Consider the following 21,300-nt stretch of genomic DNA (forward strand, 5'->3'; position numbering starts at 1 on the left):
CAGTGGCTCACAGTAAAGTGTATACACACCCATTGGATGTGTTAAATTATTTGAATTTGTATTTAGAAATTTGCATCATAAATGTTCTATGATATATATCATGTGCTGTATCAAAGGGTTAGTTTACCCATACATGTATTTACTCCAGTAGCAGATACTGGCATGGGCGATATAGACATGAGCCTGGGCACCTGATCGATCACCCCTGCACAGAGCTCGCAAGATAGCGATGGGAGAGAGGTGCCCCGAGTTGTTCCTGACAGGCTACTCAGCCTAAAAGGCTCTAAATGGTAAGGATTATTGATGTTCATAATGCATTCTTACATTCTGAACAAACATAAGATAACCATGATCAACAGTATAGGTTCACTGTGACACAGGATCACCTCAGTGATCTTGAGAAAATAAGTATCAACCATGTGATTACTGGGCAGATTTGACAAATTCACTGGTGATTTTGTGTCAGTGAAAATTGGGGGAGGGTTAAATTTGAAATTATGGATTGTATGTAATAGCACAAGCAGCAATCTTTAAATATTCTGCCGTTTTCTTTATTGACTATTTATATATATATATATATATATATATATATATATATATATATATATATATATATATATATATATATATATATATATATATATATATATTCTATAAAGTTCAGTTGGGAAGTTAAGGGGGTGCCACGTCGGATCTCGCCTATAGCCAGAACTGCCACTGATTTACTCATCCTTGTGTTGTTCCAAACCTGAATGACTTATCCATGGAACACAAAAAGAGATGTTAATATGTAGTAATGTTAGGTGACTGAGACTAACATACTGCTTAACATCTAAAAATTATTACAGAATTTTCAATTGTTGGTGAACTATCCAATTAATATTTAGCAACTCTGTACTCATACTTGCATATTGTCCTACCTTCAACAGTGATGTCAAAGGTGCAGCTGTCACACTTGTCTTTTGATGTGACCTCACAACGATAGCCTCCTGCATCCCCGTCCACAGCCTGAACAATGGTCATCTCATAGGTGTATATCTTACATACAGAAAGATGAGAAAAATAGTTACTGTGTGCCCTAGTGAACAACTCTCATATAAAACATACAATCCTTCACTAACCTTGGTGTTCCTGTCATATGTTTCTTTGAACTGCAGGTGTTTCCCAGCTTTGCTCCCCAGATCCAACCATTTCCCCTTCAACCACTTCATAGCTGGCTTTCTTAACAGCTGAGACGAGTCCACCTTAGCCACAAATGTGAAATTCTTCCCTATTATCAATGATAAAATCAAGTACATTTTATTTGTATAGTGCTTTTCACATTATTTTAAATACATATATGCAGTGCACTCTAAATACCTCTCAATGCGTGTCGTTTCACAAAACATCACACTTTAATGTATTTTAAGCTAATGCAAAGCCCCCAGTGAGCAAGCCAAAGGCAACGGTTGCTGAGAACTTTATAAGATAGATATTAATATGTATCTCTAAAATATCATTTATTTTAGATGTTCACGTACATAACAAAGACATTTCCTTACGACTCAGTATACTTGACATTGCGTCCGAACACACATGGAGAACAAAATCCCATCACGCAGCACTACACGACATAAAGAAAGGACACATGACGCGTCCCACACGATGGCGACTGCCATGAGTATGCCATAAGTGAGTGATCCTCATGTTGGGCCAGGAGGGGAGCGCTCAGAATGAATATATGAACTATTTATGTAGAATGAATTAACCCATTAACGAACCCAGTCGGGAAGGGAGTTTATTTATAATGAAAGTGCTTGTAACATTATGGTAAATGACAATGGCCTGCTGCAGGCGGTTGTGTAAAAGTATGGGGAGCCGTACTTAAGGGGAGGGGCATAAGTATATGTTTGGCAAATTAAATAGCAAGCACTCTAAACAGGACTTGTGAAGAGAGAGATTTTACATCTAGGTTGTAAAACCTTGAGAATGTGTTTTGAGAAGACCATCCTGCTGCAAAACATATGTATTCTAAAGACACACCATTCGTCCATGCCCATGAGGAAGCCACATATCGTATTTGTGGTTTGACAGTGGCTTATGAAAGACCGGGGCCAAACTCCAGATATGAATTGTCAATTGGTAGTGCATGTAAGTCACCGACCCGTTTTACTGAGGCCAGTGCCAGCATTAATGGAGGGCATGTGCAAAGGCTCAAAGGGGGGACCTGCGAGCAGTTTTAGGACCAAAGTTAGGTCGGAACTGTAGTCAGCCATGGTGGATTTAATTGTCTTGCTCCTCTTAGGAACTTTATGATTAAATCATGCTTGCCTATAGTGGCGCCAGCTTCAGGTGCATGAAACACAGATATAGCCCTTCTATTTGGTCTACCACAAAAACTTCAGCATAAATTACAGCTGGTACAAAACTCGGCTAACTCTGTCCATATAACTCCTATTCTTCAACAACTTCACTTGCCCCCTGTTAAACTTCGTATTGATTACAAGATTCTGTTATTGACCTTCAAGGCTCTTCATAGCTTAGCACATTCCTATCTTCTCGATCTTCTTCATATATATTCTCCTACCCACACTCTTAGATCTGTTCCTCTCTCTCTCTTGTGATACCTTCGGTTGGTCTGACTTTTATGGGGTCCAGATCCTTTAGCAGTGCTGCTCCACGACTCTGGAACTCTTTATCACCAGATATCCATAATTGTGATCATCTTTCCACTTTCAGGTCCCTCCTCAAAACCCACCTTTTTAAATTAGCTTACTACAAATAACTATTTTTTTATGACGGTATATATTCCTATGATAATGCACATTTTTATATGTGATTTTAGGTTTTTATCTTTTATGTTTTCTTATTGTAAACTTGATTATGTCTGTAAGGTGTCCTTGAGAGTCTTGAAAGGAGCCTATAAATAAAATGTATTATTATTATTATAGCCGCCACATAAATGGAGTGAGTTCTGCATCTAATCGCTCTTGAAGAAATATGAGAATTTCATGTACGGGGCAGTGTAATGGGTCTTTGCCATGTGAAAGACACCAATCAGTGAACACATTTCATTTTAACGCATAGAGGCATCCCGTGGATTGTGCCCTGACCTGTAAGATGGTGACTGAATGCATTGGTTCTGGTGCATTTAGCGTGCTACATTCAGGGGCCACACATACAGCATACCTGTCAACAGCATACCGTTTTTCCTGGGAGTCTCCCTTATTTCACACCGATCTCCTGCCCCTCCCGTTTTGTTATTTGTCCCAGTAAACTCCCGTAATTTGTATGGCCCAAACCTCGTTATATGAATAATCAAATCAATATATTATTCCAAGGTTGTCCAGTTGCCAGATCTTGTATGAAATGCATCCTACTCACACAATCGACACACCATTCAAATTTCAACCCATTTGTGACCTCAACCTGGCAACCTACAACAAAGTTGCGCTGTTGATATCTGCGCAGGTAGTAAATGCGGGAAGTTGAATCAAGCATGACTGGTAGATGGGAGAAGACACCAAAACAAAACAAAAACAAAAAAATATACATTTAAATTTAAGAAGAGCTGGATGGAAGAATTTAATTTCTTGAAGCCATATCGACAATGCCCACGCCTTTTGCAAAGTGTGTCGCACTGATTTTAATATCGGACATGGTGGGAAAAATTGCATTACTTGGCACATTAAATCACTACAGCACCATTTGTATGTATTTAGCTTGCCTCTACCAACCAGCACCACCCCACTCAGAGGTCTCCCGGATTTTGGCATCCAAACGTTGACAGGTATGACATACAGGTTCCACAGCTTGGGCTGGGGATGCCAGATTGTGCCTTGCACCTGAGAGAGGAGATCCCTCCTCAGCAGTATTTCCCAACGTGAGCTGTATAACCTCTCTATAATTTCTGGAAACCATGGCTGATTGGGCCATTTCGGCGCAACCAATAGAATTGTTTCCTTGTCCTCTCGGACTTTGAATATGACAGAGTGAATTAGCCACACCGGGGAACGCATATTTGCATTTAGCCGGCCACTTGTGGGCTATTGTGTCTGCTCCCAGTGGTGCTTGGGACTGGGAGCGGACACTGAGGCAAATAGATTGATTTATCCTTTGCTGAATATTTCCCAAATCCTCAGGACAGTTTGAGGATGAAGTCTCCATTCGCCTGGTATCACCCCTTGGCATGACAATAGGTCCGCACCGTAATTCAGATGGCCTGTGACATATGTCGTTCTCAGGGAAAGGAGATGTTGCTCACTCCACAGGTGGAGGTGATGCGTCAGTCTCAATGGCGGTGAGTGAATTCCACATTGGTGGTTTATATACTCCACCATTGTCATGTTGTCTGAGCGAATCAGAAACATGATATTTTGCTATTTCTAACGGAAAAGCCTTCAAGGCTAGGAATATAGCCGATAGCATCCATAGTGTGGGCACAGCCCAGACAGAGAATGCAGCTCTCATGCTGGTCTGATGATGGGATGTGTCTCTCGCGCAAAGAACACTTACAGAACGACATCTATAAAAAGACGCGAACACGTAAGAGATGGAGTGATGTTCACTGGAGCACTGTAGGGGAGCAGAGAGTCTTCTCGTTGTCATGAAGATTCCACCCGCTGTCTTGTGTCATCAACAGCGAAGCAGTAGAGGGCTTCTAGGTGAGAGATGAATAGTTGTCTTGAAGGAAGAAAATTCTGGTGTTTGTGCAACGGCTGTTATAGCGGACAGCTTTGCACCTAAAAGGGCGGGGCCCAAACACCATAGCCAATATTAGAATATTGACGTTGTTGTAGAGAGGTTTCAACTAGGTTGTGTGGAAGAACAACTCCCCATATGCGATGGCACACATTGTCAAGTGTACTGAGTCATAAGGTAACAGTCTCACCTTTGGTTACAGTGACACTCTGAGGCCTCTCAACAAACAAGCCAGTTATCTCAGACAGCTGATGCTCTTCTCCTGGGACATGTTCTACAGGGAAAATCAGAAAAACAGTGTAAACAGTTATGAACTACTGAAAGCCCACATTAATGGACGTGATAAACAGAGTTAGTCAACAGGGACTGAAAAGTGTATGAAAAGGGTTAATAATACATCAAATATACATTTATACTGATGTTTAAAGGCCCCATGAGCACAGATTTTTTTCCTGTGTTGATGTATTTCTTATTGAAACAGGAAGTTTGGGTGGGACATATTGAAGAGTTTGTACTTTTTTCTTTCTTTCTTTTTTAAAAGCCTTTAGTTTACATCACTCCATGAACATGACTTTCTATCTGCTATTGCTAGTCAGAAGTAGGTGGTATTAGGGGAGGGACATTGTCATGCTAGAGTGCATTTAATGGACAAGTGAGTGCAAAATGAGTCATTAATATTTTTGTTCAGTCTTCCCTGTAGCAGGGGCGGCGCTAGGGGTGGGCTTACTGGGCTTACTCCCTGGATGTTTTAGGAAAAGATCTGAATGTTTATTAATCTTTGTACAAATCATTGAGTTTTCGTGCACACAGTAAAATCAAATCCTTTAGAACCACTATTCTGCTCACTGCACTTCAAACAGTGTCTCCTTTTACATTCATTCAATCCTGACAAGAAGAACCACCGAGTCAGACAAGAAGTAATGATTGACATGTAAACTGGTCAGTCATTGATAAGAGGTTTCATACAATCCAGCTAATGAGATTTGAAGTTTTAGATGTAATTACTTCAATTACTTTAGACAGATGGTTCGTAGGTATGCACTTGTCTTGGTGAGGTGGAATTGATTAGAATATTGAAATGGACATTTGAAAAAAGAAGTAAAACAGCCTCAGCCGTTATCAGCATTTCAACAACAAGAAGCGGCTGCTTCAGGTATGTATAACTACTGTATCACTGATTGTGTGCATTGTCAAATGAGGCTAACTATTTGTTACTAAACAGCCATTTAACTGTTCATTTACAAATATAGTTTTCATTATTATATAATTATCTAAAAAAAATGTAAAACTGGTTTCTCTGATTTCTGTTTGTGAGGATGAAAATCTAGCAGAGTTTCTGAATAGCCCTTGCGCAGCCGCAGTCTTCCTAAAACACGCACTGCGATTAAATGAATGCTCTGTTTCTGTTTCCATGATATCCGCATGTGGTTCTTCTACTCGTAGCCTGTTAAAGGCTTTCATTTGATCTGATCCGGATGCATAATGGTATTTGTGCAAGACTTGTCTCCATTATTCATTATAATTGGCTTCAATAAGCAGTGCTGCAGTTTGACAAGCTACAAGCTAATCATAATTTTAAGTAGTTAAGCTACAGTCAAGATCCACTTTTGTAAAAGTAGTTAACTACACTACAAGTTGCTATCAAAAAGTAGTTAGCTGCATTGAAGCTACTTAATGAGGCAATATTTTTTTGACTATCAAACCAATAATATTAATAACAAACTTTACGCTAATGACATTAATTAATGTATTAATTAAATACATTTACTGTGTTTAATTATATTTATTAAATGTATTTAATACATTTAATGAATATTAACATTAATACATGTCACGAACCCCGCTCCTCTGCCCCATCCCCGCTTCCTCGAGCACGCAGACGCGCTCCCCTTTGTCCAGCTCACGCGCACGCTCGGCTTCACCGAGCACACACACGCACTCTGCGAGCGTACTCGCTCGCTTCCCGCTCCCTCGCTCCGCCCCCTCGAGCTTCTACGCTCGTTTTGCTCGCTCGAGCTTGCACGCTCGTTTTACTCCTACGAGCTCACATGCTCGTACACTATCTCCCCCCCTCGGGCTCACATGCCCACTTCTATCGCCAGAACATTATGTACACCTGCACTCGCGTCATCTGCACTCCTGTTCATTGTATACACCTGCACTCGTCCCTATCACCTGTCATTGTTTACACCTGCACTCGTCTCTATAAATATCACAGCACATTCGTCTCCCGCTTGTTGGTTATTGTATTTAGTTTCCCGTGTCTTTGCCCCCCGCTAGTCTCGTCTAGTTTTGAACTCCTCTTGTCTTCCTCTTAGCTTGCCAGCTCCCCTTGTTCTCCTGTCTTATGCTCCCACTAGTCTCGTCATTCTTATTCTGATTACCCCAGCTTTGACCCCTTGCTTTCCTTGACCACTCTATTTGTAGATTTGCCCTTTTGTTATATCCTGATTCCCCGGCTCTCGACCCTACGCTTACCTCGACCATTCTCCCTCTGGATTTTCCCCACTGTACTTTCGCCTGCTCTTTAAAATAAAAAGCAGTTTGGATTTACATTGTGACTGTTTCATCTTGTGTGTGCACAATTCATAGAGTTCCTGGCCTCGTTTCCCAATAATTATTGATCTTAGCTGTTAAGAGCATTTTCTACTAGCAATTTTATGAACGTTTGTTATTTTTTATGTGCACACAAGGAGTAAAACTAGCAACTGCCACCCACAAAATGCGACAAGACTCAATCCAGTTTGAGCTGCTTGTCCAAATGTGTTTCATGCGTGAGTAATTTTGCTCATCTACCCACAACAGGTGGATGACATGTAAGACATCTCGGAGTGCCACATGACAAGAAATGCTGTCAAAAAGATACGCTTGAAGAAACACACTTTAATATAATTGTAAGAAAAGTCAAAAGAAAAGCATCAGTGCTCCTATCTGATTCGCTGTTTGCCGTGCAATGGGACCCTGTCTCGTGGAGCAAACTCATGTAAAGAGTTATCACTCATTTTTCTCTTGTTTCATTCAACTGAAAACTGTTTGAAGAATAATGTAATCTATGAGAATACTGCACATGATCTCCGATCATCTCATGAGGTGCTCTTATGCATTGTGAATGCAACTCTGCAGGTTCAGTTATATTGACAGGTATCTTTGTATTAAAGAAATAAAGACGAATGTGATTAAATCATAAAGTACTACAAGACACGTTCACCATGAAGCTAAAATGTAGTTCTATTTTCTTTTGTTTTGGCAGCATAAACTGTATTAACAAACATAATACAAACACATTCGATAAGAACACGCATATGGCAGCATTTTTTTATTTTTTATTATGATGCTTATTATAATTATCTTTACAGTTATAATGGTCTTTAGTTTTTAATTTGCACCTGTTGCTGAATATTGATAATTGCGTGATGGCAAATGGGGCTGTTGGAGATGATAAATGTTTGGATTTGGGGAGGTGGTTATATAGAATATTTTTTAATCACTTTGTTATTTTAATTGCTTTTTATAAATATATTTAAAAAATTTTAATGTAATTTTTAAAGCAAAATCAATCAAGCAAAAATATTCACCATATAATCGAATATCACAATATTTTAAATGCAATTATAATAAAAATATTTTTTACATATCGCCCAGTCCAAAAGCTAAGTAACATTTTTCATGAACAATTGTAAAATGAAGTAATGTAATGGAGACCTGCTCAAACATGTGTACTCAATTCCATATTGCAACATGTTACTTATTAATGTTTGCATATTTGTTTGTTTTTAGTAGTCTATGGGCAATACAAACATTTTATTTTATTGAAAAACTTTGTTTTTGATATAGTAATATAACCCCCAGTTGGGCTAATTAGCCGAGGAGAGGGATAAGTGCAGTGGGATGTGCAGTTAGAGAGAGAGAGAGAGCCACATGCAGCTGCTGTGTGTGTATTTGTGTGCATGTCTTTTTGTTTTAATTAAATATTATTTTTACTGTTCAGCCTGTTCCCGCCAAATAGTTTTTCCATTTTAACCTTGTTGCAGTCAGGTATTCTCACTTTGTGGTCATGCATTTTTGTTGATGAGTATGATGTAATTTGTGGATATTTAGTAAGCAGGTTCCTAATTCCTAATTTGACAAGGAATAACAGCTTGGTGTCATGGCTCTGGATGTGTAGGTTTTTAACATATAGCCTTCAATGTGTTCAATTAATTAATTTAATCAATTAAATAATCATTTGATTATAAATTATAATAGCATTAATCAGTATTACAAAGGAGGATTGCAGATGATTGTTTATAGTGGTGGAATAAAGTAGTTGGTGGTAGATCGGAAAAGTTTTCAATCCAACTCATTTTATTCTCAGACATAAATTTTATGTTTTGTATTTTTTTAACAAACAATACTGAGTGATTTACTTTATTTTAAAATGGACGCCTTGATGTAACTTTAAACATACATGGATGTCTCTGGGCTATGCCCTGGATCTCCACTAACCCTAGAACCACCCTTGCTGGGAAGAGTAAGACTTTAAATTCTAAATTCTAAAACTTTTTCAATTTGCACTATGATATAAATGGCCTCAAAGCTAACAGACATGGACTAAAACCACAAAACTGTTTGATTTCATGGGGTCACATTGGGGCTTATTACTCTCAACTTTTACCCTTTCCAGCTCCTTAAGGTCTGCGCTGGGATGTGAAAGACACTTACACAATTTCCTTTTGCATGAAAGATATAAAAGTTTTTTTTTTTTTTCTCATGTATATGTCATTGACAATACATGCTAAAGGATTTGTGTGTCTTACCATCCTCAGGCAATTCTGTATCAGAGAGAGAGAGAGAGAGAGAGAGAGAGAGAGAAATCATTAGGAACTTAATATAGGCCAAGACTTTAGGGCCCTTTTAAGGTGGACCTATTAGAAGGCCTTCATATACGCATACATACATACACACACACACACATAGTAGTTGCTTTCCTCCAAGTCCTTCAGTCTTTCAAAACGAAAAAGGTCATAGCTGAAAATGAAGTTTAATTTAAGGAATAGCTCACACAAATATGAAAATTCTTTCATATTCTATTTAAATTTAGTAATTTAGCAGATACTTTTATCCAAAGCAACATACAACTGAGACACATAGCAAGCAATTTGTCATGCAAAGTTTAACAACATCTGCAGTATAGGACTGCCAAGTTCTCTCAGTAGCTGGAGTAGTAAAAATGCTAGCACAGAAGAAAGAGCCAGACAAGGATTTTATTACATTTTTTTGTACATTAAGTATAGTGCAATTAGTGTGGGTTGGTTCAGTGCTCACGGAACAGTGTGTTTTCAGCTGGTTATTGAATATTGAGAAGGTAACAGCAGATCGTGTGGAAATTGGAAGTTCATTCCACCACAGAGGAGCAGAGAACGTGAACAATCTTGAAATACACTTTGAACCTCTTTGTGATGGGACAACCATGCGTTGCTCATTCATAGATCACATAGAGTGTGTTGGAGGATAGACCTGAAGAAGTGAATTGAACTAAGAGGGTGCGGTTCCATTGGCTCTCCTGTAAGCCAGAGTCAAAGCCTTGAATTTATGCAGGCATGAGTGACATGAGCCCTTTTTGGCTGATTGAAGACCAGATGCACTGCTGCATTCTGGACCATCTGCAGTGGCTTAATTGTGTTAGCTGGAAGGCCAGCCAACTGAGCATTGCCATGGTCCAGTCTTGAAATGACCAGAGCTTGGACCAGGAGCTGTGTAGCATATTCAGACAGGAAAGATCAGATTGTCCTGATGTTGTAAAGCATGGATCTGCAAGATCATGCGATTGATAAGATGTGTGCAGTGAAATAAAGCTGGTCATATATCACCACTCCTGAGTTCTGTTTTGGCAACGTTGAGCTGAAAGTGTCGTTCTTTCATCCAGACCGAAATGTCTGAGAGGCAGGCAGAGATACGAGCTGAGACAGTAAGGTCATCAGGCTTGAACGACAGGTAGAGCTGCGTATCATCTGCGTAGTAGTGGTAGGGAAAAGTCATGTGCCTCATAATGACTTGTCCGAGTGGTGTTGTGTACATCGAGAAGAGGAGGGGTCCAAGCACTGATCCTTGAGGAACCCCAGTGGTCAGCTGGTGTGTCTTGAACATCTCTCCTCTCCAGGAGACCTTGAATGATCTGTCAGTGAGATTGAACTCAAGCTATCCAAGTGCAGTTCCTGTGATGCAGGTGGATCTTGTAGTTCACTGTGTCAAATGCAGCAGACAAGTCAAGGAGGATGATATCGATGATTTGGAGTTAGCACTTGGCAGTCGCAGGGTTTCAGCTACTGACTAGAGGGAAGTCTCTGTTGAGTGTTCTTTTTTGAAGCCAGACTGATGTCTGTCATGTAGGTTGTTCTGTGACAGAAAATCAGACAACTGGTTGAATACGACCCTCTCAAGAGTTTTATACAGGAAGTTTAGGTGAGAGACCACTCTGTAGTTGTCATCTACTGTGGGGTTATGTGTTAGTTTTGTAAGCAGTGGGGTTACTCCAGCCTGCTTGAATATATTGGGAAAGTTTCCAGTTGTGAGAGATGCGTTGATAATGTTTGTGAGTGTGGGTAAGATCGATGGAGAGGCTGCATGCATAAGATGGGAGGGGATAGGGTCAAGTGGACAAGTGGGAGGATGTTAGAAAGAGTGCACTTTGGAGACCACGGTCTTGGAGAAAGGAGATAAAGAGGAAAATAGATGATGGGATGTTGGAAGAGAGTAGCTGTGGGTGTTATGTGTACTGATGCTCACTACCTTGTCAGAGAAAAACGTGGCAAAGTCATCAACAGTCAGAGAATATTTAGGATGTGGTGGAGAAGGATATATGGTGATTTATTAACAAAGTTCGGGAGGAGCAAGTTAATTTAATTCGATCAATCACACAGCCAGAGTAATAGTATATAAACAGCTGCTTACCTATATGTAGCATTGAGAGTTTCTGGCATCCTGCCACCTTCTCATATCCTCCTATCTATTCCATCAATACTAAGTGAGTATTAGGCATTTGATGGGGGGGCTCTCTAGCCTTGAGCCTTCCACAGCAAGCCACATAATGTTAATTCTATCCTAACTGCAGGATGGGGGTGGTCAAATGTGGAGATTTATTGTGAAAAAGGACATAAATATTGATCTGTTTCTCATCCTCACCTATCATATCACTTCAGAGGGAATGGATTTAACCTGGAGTCTGAAGGAGTACTTTTATGTTGCCTTTGTGTCCTCTTTGGACCTTCTGAGTTCTGGTCACCATTCTTTTGTATTGTGTGGAGTGGACCTACAGACTGAGATTATCTTCTAAAGAAATGTGTTAAAAGCAAAACAAAAAACGAAAGTCAAACACATCTGGGATGGCATGAGGGTGAGTAAATGATGAGAGAATTTTCATTTTTGGGTGAACTATTACTTTAAGAAGTCATGCCAATTCTCAACAAATTGTACTAATTTTCCTGCAAACCATTATCATCATATTGGTTTTAATGCTGGTTAAACTGAAGTTGTGTGGACAGTTGTGATAGCTGATTATTTACATTTTCCTTCTCACCTTCATAATCAGACAATACCTCTAAAGAATTTTTTTACATGAAAAATGACATTTACATTATATAAAATCAGAAAATCAAAAAATGCATATTTTTCAAAGTGCTTATTTAGCCACTAGCAACATAAACTATCCATGTGGGATCAAGGCCAAATGATATCATGCATTTCCATAAAACTAGAGAGACAATCTTTGGCCCAGCCACTCTCTGTTTTATGTTTATGCAAGTTAATTTGATGTGCCACGTATGGATGAAAATTCACAGTGCAATGCTTAGTTTGGCTTACACTTGTACTTAAAGAAATCTTTGCAAGCAGCACATTTTCAAAAATGTTCTACTAATGTTTAGACCTAACCATCCTATTCTATAAAGATGCACTAGATACACTTATCCCAGATTAGACAGATGCTCTGCTGAATTTTTACACCAATGTCAGATACTAAACATGTGCACTGTGAACATAATTCATGCTCTTGCTCAGTTCTGGTGTCCTAACCTCACATTGCTAAATGTCCTGAACCTGACAATTTCACACTCCAGCACTGGATCTCAAAAACAGATCCCGACATTTCCAACGGTGAAACTTTCAAAGGGAAATCCACTATAGAGTATCAGTATACTGCATAATATTAGCCTCCAAGGAATGGTTACCACACATCTACAAACATTTGAAGAGGTTAAATTAAAACAAAGTTGTTACCAAGAAATCAAAACCTGATGTCTGTCACTGAAAATTATTAATGAAAGTAAGGCCAACAAAATTAATCCAGGTTTGCAATGTACGATTTTGCCGTCTGAGCCAAATTTCGGGAAATTCTCTAGTCGACAGTGTTTAATTGCTTCGTATCACAAATAGTAGTCAAGCAGTGTGACTTCTCCTTTGATGGCCAAATGACCCAGTCCACATGAGTCTTGGCTGTGATGTTGATCGTAATGTCTGATAATCTCGCACAGATATGAGATCATATCGTACAGTCTTACAAGCAACAATTGTAAAGGACCATATATATCATACAGTGTGCACCCAGATTTAGTCTGGAAATGACTGGGTTTCTTAAAAATCTAACAAAGTTTGTCAGATATTTTTGGCATGGTGGCCAGGAGTTAAGTAATGTCTGAATAAAACAACTTTTTGTTTGTATACACCAGCACACATACATTGATATACAGTATGTATACCAACTCTATTAAACAAAGTATCCAACTTTTTACCAATAAAAAGTATTTCACTTAAAATAGTATTAATAATGTGCTAGAATATTTTTAACATGGTTCTTTATCTGAATGCTTTTGCTAAACCTTATTTGAATAGAGAAAAAAATGTTTCTTAAGCAGACTGTTTTTAGTATTTTTGCTTTGGTGAATCTTTAAACAAAATATGGCTTCTAAAACATGGTGAAATGTCCTTTGTAAGAGTCAATTCATTGCAATAAATAAATAAAATGAATGTAAAAAAAAACTTTGCATTTGCCAGGGCAATCTCAGATTTCATCAGTGAATCAGTTGTTTGCTTGTGGGTAAAAATTTTGGCCAGTCAGAACCCCTGTAACAGACCTGTGAACCACAGAGACAGTGACTGACATTTGTTCATGTGCACAGTCAAAGAAGCAACTTGCGCATTGACAAATAAGCACACACACACAGCGAGCCAAAAGGAATGTTTCTTTGCCTTACCATCACGGCCCTCATTTGCCTCTAAATAAAAACAAACAATGAAAGCATAATGAGGTTAAGGCAGCACATAGAGACAGGTTAAAAAGGCAACATAACAGACTACAAACTCAAAGTCCTTGTGTCCTGTCCCTGCAGACAGCGGCTGGAGAGAATGAGATAGGCCTGTCAAATATAGTTTACAGTACAGTGTTTTGATATGCAGGTATCAGCTCCATTCATTCTCATAGACACTGGAACATTTAAAAAAAGAAAAGAAAAAAGTTCTCTAACAGACGCACCCTTACAACAAAACTATGCCGAGACAGATTTGATTTCTTTTCAGTAATGTATGCACACACTCCAACAGAGTGTGCACTCATACAAAAACTGTGCTGTATCATAATTGTTCATAATCAGATTAAATGCACATATTGCCCATAATCACACACACATTCAATAGAATCATATATACACATTCATGGATATCAGGGTCAGAAATTAACTTTTTTTTATTATTGTTTGTATTAACTATTTTAGGACAATATTTGCCCCCTCGGTCAGATTATTGGGGTATATTTTTTTCCTTTATGAGGGCATTTAAAAGAAATTGTGTCATCTTTTTCTGTAAAATAATTTAATCAATTTATTAAAATATATATTATAATTAATTAAGGCTGTGATCCATGAGTTTAAATCAGCATCAACTCATATTTTATGATGATATGTATTTGGCTCAGAATAAAATACTAGGAAATATTTAAAAGTACATTTTATTAGGGGCTTTTTTTTTTTCAAGCTCCCATTAATTTCTGACCTTGGTGTATATTCAGTATGTACTAAAATGAACAAAATAAGTCCTTACCCCCTGAAGCTGTTGTAAAAATGCAAATATATTCATAAAATAAAATAATTATATTCGTTAGATTGTGTTAGTAATAAACAAAAAACATTAGAATATCAAGATAATACATTTTAATAAGTATTGTAAATATACGACTTTTAAAAAATATATAAATTCATGCAATACAACAATGAAAAATATATTTGGTTTATAATAATAGTGTATTTTTAGCAGTCAGTTAAGATTACTGTTTATTTATGTAGATGTATGGACATAGAGTACACTGCTATTTATGTTTATGTATTCCTTGTATGTGTAAGCATACTTGGCAATAAAGCTGATTCTGATTCTGATAAAGAATAATTAAATACAGTTAATATGTTTCTGCATGTAATAATTTAAATTAACTTCTATTACTGTTGGTTATGATTATATTTATAAAGATAGTGAGGCATAAGGTCAAGTCAGCTATGTTAGAATGCCTTTATGCATTTGGCATTATTCTGAATAATTATATTGTTGTATGACTAAGTAGTGTACTGCACATAAACTGTAGGAATATGTAAGTAGATTAATAGTTCACTTACTGTAGAAAAGTGTGAGTATTTTTCAGTTCTGATTTCTAAGTGATTCTGTATTTATTGCTAAAAATTAATTCCATGTCTAATGTTTGGAAATGTTGTAAGGGGGTAGGATAAAGTAAGAGGTGTCCAACACACACATATATATGCACCTGAAACCCACACACACACACACACACACACACACAACTAATTTGAAGATGCAATGTAATTCCTTGTAGCCTTGACAGACAGAATGAAGATTAATGGTGGTCATGAGAAGATTCAGACCAGGTGACCCACCTTCTGCAGGCTTATCTGTGAAAAAAGCAAAAAAAAGGGGGTAAAATATGAAAGATTAGCATTATTTTAGAGATGCTGAAGAATTTAAAGTTAAAAGTCTAACGTTATATGCATTTACTCACCAACAGGAGCAGCATTCTCCTCTGCCTTGGCACCTGAAAAATAATTTTAAAAAAAATAAATCAGTAATAAAAAGAGATCATAATAGCTAAAATAAAATTATAAATAAAAAAAATCCCAAAGAACTTAAAAGCATAAAGAACTTTAATTTACAAAGGTTGATTTACTAAATCATATTATTTGTGATCTACACAAAATGTTGTTTCTCTTCTAAACTTGTTTTCTTTGCTTTCGATTAATGTTATTCTCTAACATGTGCACAATACCACTCTACATTATACAGGGTGAATGTGAACCAATCAAGTGTGCTCAACAATTTGGGCAGGGGAATTGCAGTTCTCAGCATATGTATGAATTTCTTTCTTCTGCAGAACACAAACAAAGATTTTTATGTCCATTCAATGCAAGTGAACTAAGCCAGAACTGTGAAGATCCAAAAAAGGAGATAAAGTCAGCATAAAGGTAATCCATAAAATTCCATCCATACAGTTGGTTTTGGGTGAGAACAGACCAACATTTTACTCTTTTTTTCATTGTACGCCTTGCCATTGCAGTCTCTCATACGATCGTCAATTCAAGCTTGATTACACTTCCTAGTGCTTGAGGTAGGTGCAGAGCACTAGATGGCACTATAGGAAGTGTAATCGAGCTTGAAACCATGATCGCCAAGAAGACTGCTGTCAAGATGTACAGTGAAAAAGGAGTTACATTTAGGTTTGTCCTTATCCAAAAGCAATTGGATCACTTCAGAAGACATTGATTTAACCACTGGAGTTTGATGGATTATGTTTATGCTGTTTATATTGATCAGCTTGGCCACCATTTACTTGAATTGAATTGACCTACAGAGCTGAAATATTCTTCTAAAAATCTTCATTTATCTTCTGCAGAAGAAAAAAGTGAATACACATCTTCAATGTCATGAGGGTGAGGAAATTATTAGAGAATTTTCATTTTGGGGTGAACTAGCCCTTTAAAGGTGCACTAAGTAATTTTTTCCTCATTGAAAAAGTTTCATTCCTAAAGAAATTAATTACAATTTTGAAACATATGGATATAATCATGAACACTCACATGAGATGAAATACTCCAGTCATCTTGGTAAACTTATAATACCTGTTTTATTCTACATGGAGAGGGTCCCCTCATGGGGGCTGCATGTTAGGATGACATGACCAGCTGAATACCACTCGCTTAATCTCTGTAACCACCCACTTTCCATAATTAATTAAATTATTCTTTGCTGCCTGTAAAAATAATGATTTTCTACAACAGCATTTTGAAAGCTGAGGTATGCAGCTTTTTCTGTGTTAAAATACTACTATTCCAGCTTAATATGAAGACTATTAGTAAGCCATTCACAGGTTAATTTTCTCGATAACTCTTAGCTCTTTGTTTCTGTAGAATTATAAAATGTATCTGTTTGTTTTGAGCGACCCACTTAGACCTGCCCCAACATCATTACTCAACCAATGACTTTAGTTGGAGGCGGGACTATCTCTTTGTTAAACCAATGGCAGATGGTGCAATTTATTTTTGCAATTCCATTTGGTGGCACTAGTGGAGCAGAAATTAAAAACTTCAGTATTATCTGGTAACTATTGTATTTGAATGATGCATCCAATTCTCTAGGTATTGTAAGTACAAAATGACATGACCAAAAACATACTGAGTGCACCTTTAAAATCACATGAAAAAATGATGAGCTAAACCAAGAGGAAAAAATATGTTGAAGTATCTTAATTGATTCATGTGGAACTGATGTACATGATTAAATCATGTAAATTGAAAGCATTTTTTTTTCACTGTACAAATAAACTGAGTGACCCAAGTTGCTGTAGCCTCTTAATCTCATCTGATTCCTTAAGATGTTCATACACGTAAAGTATTATGTAAATCATGAAGGACATTAGTTTGACTGAACATAAACTGTCCATCCCATGCAAACGAAGAGCGGTTACCAGTGAACACACAATCCAACAAAAATTGTACTTGATACGGAAAAGAATCAGAAGAATAAATATAACCAAGTTTAAATATCAAATGCTGAACATTTAAAGGTTTCAAGAATAACTGTAAAAATAAACAAAATGGCAATTGAAGATCAAGCCATATAATGGACTATTTTAAGCTTTTACCAATGACTTCTAGGTTAGTCTCTCATGAGGGAAAAAAGTACATCAGCTGAATATTATTCAACATTGTTCTGTTCAAAATCTTTTTGACTAAAGTAGCATGCAGTGAATGTTAAAAAGTGCCTGTGAAGAATCCAGTTCACAGGATCACAGGTTATGATATGTAGGTTATTGAGCACTTATAAGACAATTACAGACAGTAACTTCTGTGAACTTCAAGTAAAACACAAAATGACAAAAATAATTATGTGAATTTGTGGTTAAATATTTGCTCTGGCTCCATGTGCACACAAACATGGCCTCAGACTGACTCTAGACCTGGAGGAAGGGATTTGCGCTTCACTATTTAGTGTTAAAGATATGGGACACCACACTTGGCCTTGGCCTACAGGGTGAGATTGCGTGATCACCCTTCAGATTGTGGTCTCTTCTTGCATACTAAAGTTCAGACACTTCTATTTTGATAAGGTTTGACTTTCACAGGGCAATCTGTTAATGGCGCCCAAGCACTTCTGATATATCTCCTAGTCTCAGAGGACATGGATCCAGGGGATGGGATGAGGATCCAGCAGGTTATAAATGCTTTCCCTGCCTTAGGATATAAGGACCAGGCTGAGATGTCCACCCATAAAAGGACAGAGCACCGGGTCACCAGACAGTTGTAGGTTACATCCACACAAACAAGGACCTGAAACAACTCTGAAATCTATTGTGAAATACTCAAGTGAATTTGGCAACATTTCACGTACCAATGATGAATGGTCTGGCTGCATTACCTGACTCCAAGATTTATTTGCAGTTATAAAATTTTGTTAAAATCTTTGATGAGGTGGAGAATCACTGTCAGAATATATTAAAATGGCACTTCCCTCTGAAACCTAATGCTAACATCACTGCAATGGTGCACTTGTGTCTTTCTGTGACTATGGAAACCACTCCAACTCTCATGCTCTTATCTGTTGAACCGACCGAGGTAAACGTCTATTAATCATCTTTATTTCCTTGGCCTCCTACACTGTGGAAAAGAGCAGTTTACACCAGCTTGAATTTGATGACACAGCATCATATGCTGAAGACCAGCATCCAAAATAAAACACATGCTGGATATGTTCATCTTTGCAACAGAGTACATTTAGGCTGATTTTCTTTCTGCAAAAACAATGTCCTTTAAAGCAAGTTCATCATGAGTGTTTCTTCGACTTCTGGCACTTTTGGTGCTTTTTGTACTTTTGGCACTTTGGGTTAAAAAATGTCAAGTCTTGTTAAAAATGTTTTCCAAACTTTCCATTTTACTTTTTTATTTTTTTTATTTTTATTATTTTATTGTTTGCTAGCTGTGTCCAACAGTATATGTACATGCAGTACAGGAGACTTGTATACATTTTGACATTTTTTTTGCTGAAAGTCATGAAAATCCCCACCAAATCTCAAATTCTGTACAGTGTTCAGTAGAATTCTGTGGTGGAAATGACAGTGAATCAAATTGTATTTTAAGCATGTATTAAATTAAAAGGCCTAATCCTTTGTCTTGCTTTGGCTAATTTCATACTTAACACATTATGTATCCTAAATAAACACAACTAAATCATATTTGTGCACTTTTGCGCAATTTGTCAAAATTACAGCTAGATTGGAAATGACATCTAATAAAATAAATTCTTTGTTTTCTTCAATGATCACTTATGATCACTCATGCTCTTTACTTTTGTTGACTTGATATACAAGAGCACTAACTTTTAAAAAAGAAAAAGAAAAAAGCATAAGGACAAAGTTGTTTAGTGTTGTGGAAATGACGCCACAACTGCAGGACAGTGGTAATTTTTGAAAATGTTTATACATCATTTTTGTTTGATAAATATTGAATTGTTTTGTTCAGTATATAATAGTTTTAAATGTAATAATTCATAGTTTAATGTTGAAAGTCTAGGTCTGGGACAAGGCTAAAACATTCAAATCTAACATAAAGGGCATTTGAACAAATGATAAAGGCCTGGTAAAAAGTTTTCAATTAATTTTACAAAATAAAAAAGTTGAAATCAAATAAAAACTGGGAGATAAAAGTCTGCCAAGCTGACAAAACACCCTCATACTTGAGATAATTTCCCACTGAAATATGTCCCTAAATAGGAATGACGCTATAATGAGGCATACACATTTTTCGGAGTATTTCTTGATACCAAAATCCTTGGGCTCCTGATCTCCTACTGTGCCACTCCACCCCGGGACTTCTCTGGTTACCAGTCGTCAGCACTCTCCATCATGCAAGTCTTGGTCTCTGTCACCGCTACACACTTAATAAACTTAATATACAGACATACTATCTCTACACACTCTCTTTCTTACACACACACACATATATATATATACACTCACACATCTTCTGGAAGTCTATGTGTGGTGAAAAAGAAGTCAAAAATAAGACCAGTGTAGCCCTTTGAGCACTAATGCACTAAGATGTGGACTTGACAAATTTCACAATGTTTTTTCTTGTACCTTTCCTATTGATTTTGTCTTTGAGAGAGAGGTGGAAAGAGACAGAAAAGGAGAAAAAGAGAGAGAGATGAAAACAGAAAATAAGCCACAGAGCCAGATGGAGATCATAAGGTCAGTGAGGCCACAGAGAAGACTCAAATATCTACGAGTATCTACTACAAACATAATGTGAGTAAAGTGTAAATGAGTGGTCTTAAACCCTCTCCTCTCCAGTGCCACTCTCCTTCAATAATGTGAATCCATTTCCATAAATACATCCTCTATGATTACATATCTCTCCATTTCATGTACAATTCTACTGTATATATATATACACTATTGGACATAAGTTTTGAAACACTTGACTGAAATGTTTCTCATGATCTTAAAAATATTTTGATCTGAAGGCGAATGCTTAAATTTTTTGTAAACAAAAATATAATTGTGCCACCATATTCATTCATTTCATTATAAAACTAACATTTAATAATAAAAAAAGTTTTTTTTAATAGATGACTTGGAACAAATCATAAAGAAAAGCATCCAATAAGTGCCCAACATAGATGTGAACTCCTTCAATACTGTTTAAAAAGCATCCAGGGTAATACCCCAAGAAGTTGGTTGAGAAAATGTCAAGAGTACTTGTCTGTAAAATCTAGGCAAACGGTGGCTACATTGAAGATGCTAAAATATAATATAAACCAGTTTTGATTTATTTGGGATTTTGTTTAGTCACAACATCATTCCCATATAGTTCCATTCATGTTATTTCATAGTTTTGATGACTTTACTAGTATTCTAAAATGTGAAGAAAAAGTAAATTGTGACAGGTAGAGTAGGCTGGAGGATATGCCAGTTTTTTCTTCCCATTCATGTCTGTCGGATCCAAACATGGAAGGTTTGAAATAGCTAATCCATAACTCTTTCAGAGATGCCATTCATCAGACCTGTGGGTCATACTGATATTTTTTTAATCCATGAAA

General features: G+C 37.2%; 1 protein-coding gene across 2 annotated transcripts in view; it reads right to left on the reverse strand.

Annotated features, from left to right (window-relative positions):
• The window catches only part of LOC127648239 (myosin-binding protein C, fast-type-like), a 55,396-nt gene that overhangs the window by 26,579 nt on the left and 7,517 nt on the right, over positions 1-21,300 (reverse strand). The window contains exons 2-6 of one of the 2 annotated variants that reach the window (XM_052132823.1): positions 15,713-15,745; positions 15,591-15,605; positions 4,871-4,954; positions 1,122-1,270; positions 921-1,038 (exon numbers count right to left, since the gene is read on the reverse strand). In XM_052132823.1, coding sequence (XP_051988783.1) covers positions 921-1,038; positions 1,122-1,270; positions 4,871-4,954; positions 15,591-15,605; positions 15,713-15,745 — 399 coding nt within the window. Of the gene's footprint in view, positions 1-920; positions 1,039-1,121; positions 1,271-4,870; positions 4,955-9,476; positions 9,624-15,590; positions 15,606-15,712; positions 15,746-21,300 lie in introns of those variants that run through there. The other variant, XM_052132824.1, reaches the window with a different exon arrangement.

The sequence above is a fragment of the Xyrauchen texanus genome, chromosome 8, assembly GCF_025860055.1.
Source record: "Xyrauchen texanus isolate HMW12.3.18 chromosome 8, RBS_HiC_50CHRs, whole genome shotgun sequence".
Classification (NCBI taxonomy): Eukaryota; Metazoa; Chordata; class Actinopteri; order Cypriniformes; family Catostomidae; genus Xyrauchen; species Xyrauchen texanus.